Genomic DNA, 12,493 nt, shown 5'->3' with positions numbered 1-12,493 from the left:
GGCGCGGCCGCGGGGAGGCGGCGCTGCCGGAGCCCCGCGCAGCGCGGGCCAGCGTGGGGACGGCCCCTGCCTCCGCTGGTTTCCCTGCCGCTTCCTGCCGCTCCCTGCCGCTCCCTGCCGCTTCCTGCCGATTCCTGCCGCTTCCTGCCGCTTCCTGCCGCTCCCTGCCGCTTCTTACCCATCGGCCCAGGAAGGGGCCTGGTCTACAGACCGGACTGCTTTGAATTTTTGTCGGGGGCGTGTTGGGGGGAATTTGTTGTTTTTTAGAGCTCACACGGTATTAAGAGTTTCACAGAATCACAGAATAGCCTGAGTTGGAAGGAACACACAGGGATCATCGATGACCACCCCCAAGAGTCACAGCATGTGCCTGAGAGCAATGTGCAACTCAGTCAGGCTGGAACTGTGACTGCCTCCCTGGGGAGCCCGTTCCCGTGCCCAGCCACCAAGGGGTTGTTACCTCAGTGAGGTTTTCTGAAATCAGGCAGCTTTGTCAGAAGTAAAAAAAATCCTTATTAATCTGCTGCTTGGGAGATTCTGTAAATGCCTTTGTTTTACTAGAAATCGTCCTTTAGGATGATCAGTGAAAAAAGTCAGTTGCATCTGTACTCAAAGATGCCATTTAGTGTAACATCGATTTGTTTTAAAATAGTGATCCAAATCCAGCTGTACATGGCAGAACACACAAAGAGTTGGAAGATTGCTGGGTATCAAAAAATATGTGCGCATTCACAGAGAAGGATACTCAGAAAACACACTGAAATAAAACAGGAAATTAAGCATTTTAAGCATTTAAAATATATGTTATGCTTAATTTCCCAGTCATGAATACTAGAGAATTAATATTTGAATTATTATGAATTATTATCTATGCATGTTAAATGCATACTTAAATACATAGTATAGTTTATGAAATGAATAAATGCAATTTAAAATGCATGCAAGTTTTAGTAGAACTTGTAGAACTACAATTTTTGTAGTCTGTAAGGCGAAAGTAGTTAATGAGTACTGCAGAGATTTGGAGAAGATGGAAGAATTTTCCTATAGTTATAAGCTGCTCTGGAGCTGTAAATTCTGTCGCTGACCATGCTGCAAAGCTTTTGCATGGTGAAGGAAACCCAGTTTAGCTAAGTCATTGAAACAAAAGAACAATCTGTGCATGCCTATTTTAGCCGAAGGTTTTTTACATGATGACATATTATGTAAACTAACTTTTCAGATGAACTTATTTTGTATTTGAGTGAAAATCCTGCTGTTCAGGACTGGTGTGAACCACTGTGTCTTTCAAGTTGGCCCCTGTAAAAGCGTGAATTTTGTTCACTGCACTGCTGAGCTTTGACCTGCAGGACAAAACTGGTTCTGCAACTTGACTGACAAAAAGTAAGAACTTTGCAGTTAATGGGTTTGGGCACCTACACAACCCTTAGGGTCCATGCTGAGCTTCTTTTCAGTTAGTTTTCTTCTTTCTGCCCATTTTTCTCTGCATCTTTTAGAAATAATAAATGCATTTCTTTTGTACAAAAGTCATGGGTTTATGATGTCTCCACATCTGATTGAAGAGATGTATCAAATATATCACAGATTGATAAATATGTAGAAAAATCAGTGGCCACACCTTAAAAGACACATGCCACACTGTTGGGAGCTTCCATCCTTCATCTTTCTGTTCCAAAGCCCCTGCGCAGACAATGAAAATTATGATACAGCTTCTTTCCCTCATAGCAATTTCTGAAGATTAATGCCATCTTAGGATGTGCTTGAGTACTATTCTAACAATGAGTGTTCAGGAAAAAACTTGGAATAAAACTGGTAATTTTCTTTCTAGGGCTGTGTTTAATGAGTGAAGTATAAACAAGGTCCAGTATACCCAGTGACTGATGAGGTTTTGGCAAAACATACTGGTGATTAGTGATTTTCACTGTCCATTTTATTTATGGGCAGTGGAAAAATAGTGGCCACGCTGTTCATCTAATGTCCATGTCACTGTCAATAATATAAGGAAGGTTGATTTCTTTCCTCATGCTGCCATAGCCTTCCTCTTTCCCTAGGGTTGATGTAGAAGTCACCTTTACTCACCTCTTGTGGTTGTTTCTGAAGATGTACATAAAACAAATTGAAATCTCTTGATGAAAATCATCTGAGAAATGAGCATTTGCTATGCATTATTTTTTATGCTGTTTTCTTTAAAAATATCTGCAGACCTTAATAATTTCTGAAGTACATATTAAACCAACAAGTACATGATTTGCCAGTGTTTCTTGAAGTATTTGGTTAATCATCTTCACACAGGAGACATCAAAACCCAAAGTATGCTCTCTTTTCTGAATGATTAAGCTAAGCTTCCCATAACATTTCACTAGAAAGTAGGGCCATGACAGACTGCTAACAACAAAGTGAAATCTGCTGTGAAAAAAACCCCAGAAAAAATGGAAAAAGGAGAAAACGACCCTAAAGATGTGCAAAGAAAAGAAAAAGCCAAGATGCAACTCAAAAGAAATATAGGTTATTTTGACGGGGTAAGTTTTATTGTAGGATCAATTGTTGGAGCAGGGATCTTCGTGTCTCCCACAGGGGTGTTAAAACATTCCTTACTCAATGTTGGCATTGCACTAACGATCTGGACTGCATCTGGGCTGGTTTCTCTGATGGGTGCCCTCTGCTATGCGGAGCTGGGGACCGCTCTGCCCTTCTCCGGAGGAGAATACAGCCATATTAAAAGAGGCCTTGGATCCCTACCCGCCTTCGTGTTTATCTGGACATCAACGTTTACCAAGCCAGCATCAAATGCTGCTCGAGCCTTGCTGTTTGCTGAATACGCCACCCAGCCCTTCTATGGCATTTGCCCTGCACCAGATGTGCTGAAGAAATGCTTGGCCTTGGCCGTTCTCTGGTCCCTGGGGATTTTGAATGGCCTCAGTGTCAAAATGGCTGCGTGGGTGCAGACAATTTTCACTCTGCTGAAGATGATGGCCTTGTCTGTGATTGCTGTCGGTGGCATAGTTTTCCTTGTTGCCAGGCAAAAGGAGAGTCTGGCCAGGTTTGAGGACATGTTCGGCTCAGAGATCCCCAACGCCTCACAGGTTGCCGAAGCCTTCTTCCAGGGACTGTACGCATATGGAGGCTGGTGGTCCCTCAATTACATGGCAGGTATTCTGCTGCTCTTCTTTAGGTTTAGTTCTGCTGCTCTCATTCTTGTGTTCCTCAGCTTGTTTTGGGAGAACTTGTCTCTGCTTCAAGACCACAGGGTCCTTCACGTTTTACATGGGTCTTGTGTTTGTTGGGGCTGGTACAAGAGGCGTTGTTCCTCTCTAGGGAAGATTCCTGCTTTTTGTGCAGAATCAAGCTGACATTTCCAGGGGCGTTCAAAAGAATCAAAATAGTTAATTTAAAATATGCATAAAAAGAATTTTTCACACCTTAAAAATTTGCATTTTGTCTTTCTCAGTGTCCATTCACTGTATTTTTAGGAAAGTACTGAGTTATCCATGCCAAACTATGTGTGCATAGATAATTTCTATTTAAATATCTGTGCCTTAATCTGAGGTTATGCAGCTGATTTGTACATGGACAAATTAATTTCGAATTTTCTTAGAATGTAGTAATTTTATGGGATGTATTTTCTTGGGAAAACAGATTTTTGAAGTCTAACAAAAGGTGAAGAGAGATCCAAGGAAGGTCATATAAAATTTTTCATAGAACTTGTTCTCCAACATTCAAAAGGTTTTTGCATATCTATTCACTCACCCTATTCTGTATCTGATGATGTGGCAGTAATACATGAGCATTTTTTCATGAAAGCTACAGAGATGGTGTTCATGATGTTAGTTAAATTATTGGTGTTTTATAGTATCATCAGATTAATCGAATTACATTGTAAGCAAATGGATATTGCTGTTATATTTTTAACCATTCGCATCCATTGACCTCGATCATGTAAAATATTAAATAAACTGAATGTGTTAAATGCATAACACAAAGTTCAGTGGTGAGGACAGTGTGAAAATTTGGTTAATGTTTAAAAAACTGACTATTATCTTTATAATCCAGGTACTCCAGCTTTAAAAATAGGCTGTGATTTTTAAAAAAGTAATATAAATCAAGAAAGTATGGTTTTCCTCAAAGGTGAGCTCTTTGCTTTGTAAGCCTGAGAAAGTACAAGACTTATGGTAAAATACTGATTTATTTTCTGATCAGTTAGCAGTATTAATAAATGCCATACACTGGGCAGCACAGCTGTTTAGACAGATGTAACCTATGCAACAGTTCTGAACAAAACTGAGTTTCCTATTCTTCAACAATTACTTCATTTCTGTGAGCTTCAGCTGATAGATCGGGTGCCAGCTGGATGGCAAGACTGCAGCAAGGAACAAAATGAATGGAAAGATAAATTTAAATTGGCAAATTTGGTGATTATCCTCTTCTGAGCTCAAAATTACTAAGTATATTTCTTACATTTGAAATAAATCCCAAATTCTCTGATAGTATCTGAATTCCAGTGTTGTGGTCCTTCAGTCTTGTCTCTGTGCACTACAGCCAGCACAGGGATCATGGCTCAAGGCTGATGTCCTGAGCAGAAGACAGAAATCAAATGTGAAGGAGAAAATGGATTTCTGTCTCCTAAAAAGAGTTTAAATAAGATGTACATTTGACTTTTCACTTCTCTCTTGTTAGTTATTTGCTGGTAATACTCAGGAAATTGTCTGTAAATGCTGAGGGAAGCGGGAAATGGGGAAGGAACAAGACAAAGGAGTGAAAGAGATGAAAAAGAACCTTTTTGATTGAGATGAGGGTGATTGAAATTAGGGTTCTGGAAACCAGCTCCATTTTTTGCTGGGACTATGACATGCTCAGGAATGTGTGCCAGTGCCTGAGTTGTTCACTTGCAAAATTTGGGGTTTTTTTCTTGTTTGGTAAGAGTAATTCTAAGCTATCAGGCTTAGCACTAAACAATTTTCCTTCACCGTCTTTGCACTGGAAAAGACAATAATCATCAGAATCCATCTGGAAATTGCCCCCTTTTAAAGCCAGTGCATTATTGCTCTTATGTCTATACCTTCAGTCTTTTCTGTTACTTTTTCTGTATTTTTTGATATAATAGCAAAGAGAAAGGTTTTGAGTAGGAATAGGCAAATATGCTCAGTAAGTTACAGATCAGGACTCATGAAGTGATGTAAGAATACATAATGTGACTTTGGAGTTTCATTTTTAAGCTACTGATTTTCAAGTAAGGCTACTTGAAAATTTCCTACCAAATCAGTTTTCTAATGTAAGTCAGATATGTGCTTAATCAAATCAAAGGGAAATTATCACTCCTCTTGTAATCTTTTTTAATCAATCAGCTGTTCCTCCAGCCCTCCTTCCAAACAGTTAAAAAATAGATAAATAAAAAGAATTCTTTTAAGGTTTTCTGATATTAACCTATTTGAGAACCAGTGTAGGGCTTCACAAGCAGAGAATTTAGCAGCCATGATTAGGGATTGGGACAGGACTTTGGTATCAGTCTTATCAAACTCTGCACAGCTTCACCACTGAAAAACTTTTGCAGAAGCTACATTGTTTGCTTCATTTGTTGTTTTAAATTGTACTTTTCAGAGGAGATGAAAAGCCCCAGCAGAAATATCCCCTTAACTGTGATGACTGCTGTTCCTGCAGTAATTGTTTTTTATTTACTGGTGAACATCTCATATCTGACTGTCCTCACACCTAAGGAAATTGTCTCCTCAGGTATGTATTTAATATTTTTTTAATTAAAAAGGAGTGGACATTAGCATATCCATCTGATGTCAGTGTCCTGGGTTACTTCTGCTCACGTAACTTCACAGTCCAGAAATTTGGGTTCATTTTTTTTTTTAACAGAGAATTCTTCCTTAATTTTACTCTATGACACAAGTTGGACTGAATGCTGGCAGACTATTGAAATTGTTGGCTTTTCCCTACACTGTCTGTAAAAAGAAATCAGAACTGTATAAAAACCTGGAAAATAAGGTGAATGTCAGGTCCCAAGTACAGAGATGACCTTTGTTTTCCTGTAGTTTAAATTTTCACTCCTCCTTCTTTCCCTACCTCATGGAGTCTCAGGCTAAAGCCATTACTCTTTAGTAGGTGGACAAGTCTAACATGTTCAGGAGTGTAGAAAAGACTATGGACACAAAAATGTAGCCATTTTGGGTGTGTATTATTCATGATAAATATTGTGATTCCTTAGAAGAGCCTATACAAAAGGCCAGTGTATGTAAACTCTGTCTCAGATCCTGTACCAATAAGCTGCCCATGAAAGCTCCAAGGGGAACTGTATTTCTCCTTGATTGTCCAAGCAGCACATTTTAAATCCCACTGTAATGAGACTGAGCTGTCAGACCTTGCCTACAGGTATGACAGAATCCATACCTCATTTGGATGGATCAATTATTTTTTTTCCTATGGAAAAAGCTCACTAATATAAATGGGAACAGTGTAGCTGTCACTCAGTAACCTCATATTGTCGCTCAGCCAGTGTCAGGCCATCTGCTGGGAGAGATGGATCATTTGCATGCTACAATGAAGGAGGCAGCAAATACCAGACTATCCATGAATAGCAGCTGCCAGCTGGCATGACCAGCTCCATGCATACCAGGGGAACTGTGTTTATCCAGCTGAGAAGATAGCCCTAAAATTATAGCACTCTTTTAAACATTGCTTGTTCATGTTCCTTCACTACTTTTTTTTTTTTTTTTTGAGGAGGGGGCACTGTTTTCCCCATCTCTAATAACTTCCTGTGCTGCAAGATGTGTGTTCCTCATGGCATTTGGTTATAGACCCACTAAATATTGTCCTCGTAACAATATCAGCTATAGCTAATATCCTAGCAGTATTGAATATCTCTTGTTCAGAAACAATCTTTCACATTTCCCAGTTCCACCCAAAGCAAAATCTCATTACTAGCACATTTGTCGACCCATCTCTGAACGTAGATGTGCTCCTGTTGGCAGTTTCCTGTAACAACAGATCGTGTCACCACTGGGTCACGCCAGGGACCAAGGAGTTAATTTTCTTTCCTTGCCCACGTGTGTGTTTGTGATGCAGGATGTGAGATGCAGCTCACTCCTGCTGGGAAGTCCATGACTGTGGTATTGGCCCCAGCAGGTTTCCCTGACTTGCTCTGGCAGGCAGCACTCCTTCTTGCTGTCATGCTTAGTTCCTGAATTAAATACCCTTAGGATTGGATTTGTGTTTGGCTACTGCAACAAAAAAGCAGGCATTTCTGGTAAATAATAGGTGTTTCTTGTATTTTAAGTTTTGTTCCTGTTGAGTCTGTCGGTTATTCAGAACATGGTACTTGTAGTACACTAATTCTTTGCTTTCTTGCAGTTGCTGTGGCAGTCACTTGGGCTGATCGAGTGATCCCCTCTGTTGCCTGGATCATTCCTCTCTCTGTTGCTGTCTCAATATTTGGTGCCCTCAACAGCAGCATGTTCGCACTCGGTCGATTAAGTTATGCTGGAAGTCAGTCAGGACATTTACCTGTTTTAATATCCATGCTTAATGTCCACTCCTGTACTCCAGCACCAGCCATGATTTTTTCAACCACCATTGCATCCATTTTTATCATCCCCTCTGACCTTATTACATTAACAAATTACTTTGGATTTTCTGCCTGGCTTATGATTGGACTGACTTGTGCAAGCCTGATTGTACTTCGATACCGGGAACCTCATCTACATCGACCATACAAAGTAAATGGGTCTAAGTTACAAAATATTTTTATAGATTTTTTTGAGTCATGGGTAGCATGCAAAAGTTACAGAAGAAGTGCAGATTCAAAGTGGATAGTCACAAAAATACAAATAATAATGCTTAGAGCCTTATTTGAAAATTTTGTTTCACTATAAAAAGAAGAGAAACAAACAGATGGTCTCTGCACCAGAGAACTTGCAGTTGAAAACAGGAGATGGTTCTTTGCAGAATGGGGGAGACTTTCAAACAAGGTGGTACCATACCAGTGTGGAGCAGGAACAAGAACAGTATAGGACCCATTGCCATTCACAATTAAGCTTTGATCTGCTCTCACTTTTCCTGACGCAATCAGAGGCATTAAGGATAGGTTGAATTTCCTCTTACTCTAGCAGTCAGAAAGCTGGCTTAGAAGTATATGCTTGTTGTGAAGGCTTCTAGGCACCCAGCCCTGACTGTCCTATAGGAATCCACAATACCATATGTGAACAAATGGATTTCCAGTACTGCCTATCTCTCCCTCTTGACAATAGAAGGAGCCTAAACAAATATTTTAAAAAAGATTCCTCTCTTACAGGCAATTTGAGTCAGATGACTCTTGTCCTGGGTGAATTTATAGCAGCGTGAAAAATGGTATTCTACTGGGGAAAAGAACACATTGTTACTCTTATGAATGAAGCATAAAATCACAGTTGATTCATTTATTTCCTAAACCACTTTTTTTCTTTCTCTTATAGGTGTTTTTACCTGTTCCATTTGTGATGGTGGCAATGTCTTTCTTCCTAGTTCTAGCTCCCATAGTCTGGTCTCCAAACCTGCAATATGTTTACGCTTTCCTGTTTATGCTGGGAAGTGTTATTGTTTATCTGCCTTTTATACATTTTAAATTGCATTTTGCATTTCTTGATAAAATTACTTGCCACTTACAGCTCCTGTTAGAAGTCTGTCCTGCTGATGAATCTGCTAAGGGCAAATGTGAGTAATGGCAGATATTTAATCCCAGTACAACTAAGAGCCAACAGCAGATTTTGTTTAACTGAGACTGTAAACAGTACAACTTAGCTGTTGATGTTATACATAGGTGTGCATGCATGCATATACATATATAGGTGTATACACATATATTGCAAACTTGCACATATATGTATGTATAGGCACAGAATCACATAATGAACTAGGTTGGAAAAGACCTTTGATACCATCAAGTCCAACCTATGACCTAACAGCTCCTCATCAACTAAACCATGGCATTAGCATAAAAGTTAATATGTATGTGTTTTTGTGTCTGTTTGTATAAATACATAAATGTATACATATACTAATTTAATAGGTGCAAAGGATCTCTCTTAAACTTGAAAAATCTGTAAAATGTTCTTTCTTGCTCCTGAGAACACAGTTAAAAGTTGTGTATAGTCTTGTAATAATAGAAATAAGACTCAATCACAGCACAAATAGTTATCAATATTATCCTACAATAAGTGAATAAATACACACTAAATAGCATCATTATATAAATGCACTTTTGGACTTTGAACTAAATTGTCTGGATTATTCTTAGTTTGCAGTAGCTCATTGATTAGATCTGCTGATTTTAAAGGCTTTACATTTCTTTTCATATGCTACCTTTTTTGGCATGAATTTCTTTTTAATAAAAACCTTTGAAGAATATCATGAAAGTGACTGAGATCTTTTTATATCTTAAGAAAACTGTATATGGCACATCTCAGCTATTTTAGAACAACACATACAAATTCAAGGTGAAATCTTACAAAGCATCAAGTAAGGCAATAAGAATTATTTATCTCTTTCATTACAGAAATAAAAACTAAAGAGATGTGGATTCCTTTACTAAATTGTTTACATCTTAGCATTAATATTACTTTACTCCTTGATTTCTTTTCGGTGTTATTGAGAAGTAAGAGCTTTTTCAGGCCTCCTCCCATCCATTTTTATTTTGTTTATGAAAGCAAGATAAATTAATTTTTTTTCTTCTGATGTTTGGGCCATATTAAATTCACGGAATATTTAATCTTAAAAACAAATTACCAGTACATAAGAAACATCATGTATGTAGGTGATTAATCTATTAAGATATGCTTCTTTCTTTATAATTAAATGGAATTACAAATATAAAGTGATTTTCCAAATCTGTCAATGAAAGCTCAGCAACACAACCAGTAGATGGCCCCAGCCTAACATGGCTCTTCCCTTGTGATCTCTGGTTTGATGGATGTTATATTGGTGAAACTGTCTTACAGGGCATTATATTATAACACAGTTGAATGAAAAAAATCTTTCTACAATATTCGATTCAATGATATATAAAAATTTTAGAGATCAGAATGATAGAGGAAGAATTATTCATAGCTACCCAAAGTCTAGGGTGCCCATCAGTAAAGCCAGGAATCAACTGAAGGTTTAAACGGATTTGACTTTGCACTGGAATGAGCCCCCAGATGAAAACAAATACATGTAGAAAGTGGCTTTTCTCAAGGTGATAATGCACACAGAATGAAAATTTGAAGAAAAATTTGTACCTTTTAAAATGCTGTATGAAGAAAAGTTCATACAAGGGAGGAGTGCAGTGTACACAGCTGAGCTGAAGACTGGATCCAGCTGAAAGCAAGAAAGGAATCAATGTTTAATTTCACTTCATAGTGCTATTGGAAAAACATTTCTCTTGCTATTTAAATTGAAAAATCACAAAACTCATCAACATTGTAGAGGAGTAGTATTTTAAGAACTGAATTGTAAAAGGAAGAAAGGATTTTACTGTGACCAAAGCATCCATCAGTGATTTGTACATGCAGGCGTGGCAGTGCCACAGATTTGCAACTGAGCTTGAGCAAGTAATTTATTTAAACCTATTTAAATATGTAAAAGAAAAGTGGAAGTCATAAGGAAAAAAAGTGTATATAACAATAATACTGTGTTGTAGACCAGATGATTAGGAAAAGCAAGCATCAGGGCGAAGTTGCTCAATTGGGTGTGTTATTTCCATGTAATTTCTTGTCAGTGTGTCAATTCTCTGTTTAATTCCATAATGAGTTGGGTACCTACTGATTATATATGTCAGGGTATGTTTGGGTAATTGGAGCATGTATTCGTTAAGGATACAAACTTCAAATATAGAGGTGTAGCAGTTTCAACAAGTCAAGGAACTCAAAAGTCCCAGTGAAATGTAATATGAAATAAACTGCATTTATATATTTTTCTGGAATGTGAAGTAGATAGTTTTTATTTTAACAAAAATCTAGGAAATGGCACATAAGCTGGCATGTACAAGATGAGATGATTTAGAATAGCTCAGAATTAAAAATGTCTGTGCAAACTTAAGCCCCTCTGCAAAGGCACCTTTCAATGGCCTTGCTTTATCAGATCAGAGTGTTCTTTCTATATACCCTTACCTCATTTATGGGATAGAATGGATGGTGCCAAATAATTCACTATAATTTTCTTCCCATTTCAACATGTGATCTTGCATTTTGTTTATCACTGTCTGCTCAGATGCTGATCTTGATAGACACTGTTGATTTCTTACAGACTTTGCTATGGTGTTCCTCATGACAGCACCTAAGCACTTCACAAACAACCACTGGTTTCTCTTGACTCTCATGAGCTGTGTCAGTGGTATCATCTTTGCTTGCTGAAAGTAAGTTAAGCTGATGTGCAGGTTGTACAACAAATCCGTTTTGTGATGTTCTCTGTGACCCTTCAAATCACATCAAATACCTCGGTGGAGAACCATTGATGGAGATTCAAGTCCAAGTATGGATGTTTCTTTATCTTTGGAAGCAGGGCAAAGAGCCAGGGAATTGCTGAACATACATCTGGTATGGCTGTTCAGACACTATATACAGATTTCCATTTCTATTCATTCCAGCTTTTAGATGGAAATGAAGTATGGCCAAAATTGCTCACTAACTTTGGATGCCTAAGATGGGGTACCTTGGAGCTGATTTTTCATAGTAATTAGTAAGTTCAGACTGCCTATAGTCCCCTGGAATTAAGTTCTAAGAATTCTACAAAAAGGAAAGAAGGGCAAATTATCACAGTCACTTTGGTTTAGATGAATAGCTGGTATCCTTTAGCCCAACTTCTGACTAACTGTGGGTAGCTGCAATTCCTTTAAGACCTACAGTCTACTAAATGTTAAATTACAATGATGAGATTTTAAAATTCCACAAATCAAATGGGGACAATTTAAAATTTGGTATAGAAAATGAGGAAAACAGAATTAATTACAATTTTGAAAAATTATGATGTAAATGATTCCAGTATGGCCATAGAATTTTATAGAAAAAGAGCAGTGTGTATGCTGGGCAATACTCAAATTCCTAAATCCAGCAACTGTTCTGCAAGTGCTACATCATTCACTACATCAAATTCCTCTTCTACAGCAAATGAGGGATTGGCTGCCTCACATTTAGCATCTTCTTCAACAAATGTTGACTTATTCCCACATCCAAGAGAGACAGGGTTTTGTGAAAAAGAAGGCTCTCATTAAATGACTCCCGTTGGAAAGAGACTCGCATAGCTGAGCTGAATTAGCATTATAAAAGCAATCCCAGATATGATATTGCCCATGCCCTGAATATGAGTCACTGATGTTCTCTTAATGCAGCCTTTCTTTTGCCTGAGTGTTTTAGAATGCTAAATCACAAAGAAGAAAATACAATAATAAATTTATAAAGATTTCTTATTGTTGCTGGATCATTCCACATCTCCAAGCAGTAAGCATAAAGGAAAATAATTCAAATTTATAACTCATGTTAGCTACTCT

At 38.1% G+C, this 12,493-nt stretch overlaps 1 protein-coding gene across 1 annotated transcript; it reads left to right on the top strand.

Annotated features, from left to right (window-relative positions):
- Positions 1 to 2,167: 2,167 nt before the first annotated feature.
- On the top strand, positions 2,168 to 8,840 carry SLC7A13 (solute carrier family 7 member 13). Its single transcript, XM_010405029.3, has 4 exons — positions 2,168 to 3,147; positions 5,593 to 5,724; positions 7,348 to 7,712; positions 8,448 to 8,840. Exons 1-4 carry the CDS (start codon positions 2,427 to 2,429, stop codon positions 8,691 to 8,693), a joined length of 1,464 nt encoding a protein of 487 aa, XP_010403331.1. The 5' UTR covers positions 2,168 to 2,426; the 3' UTR covers positions 8,694 to 8,840.
- The last annotated feature ends 3,653 nt before the right edge of the window (positions 8,841 to 12,493 follow it).

The sequence above is a fragment of the Corvus cornix genome, chromosome 2, assembly GCF_000738735.6.
Source record: "Corvus cornix cornix isolate S_Up_H32 chromosome 2, ASM73873v5, whole genome shotgun sequence".
Lineage (NCBI taxonomy): Eukaryota > Metazoa > Chordata > Aves > Passeriformes > Corvidae > Corvus > Corvus cornix.
The sequence above is the reverse complement of the archived record's forward strand: the minus strand, read 5'-3'. Positions and strand labels throughout refer to the sequence as shown.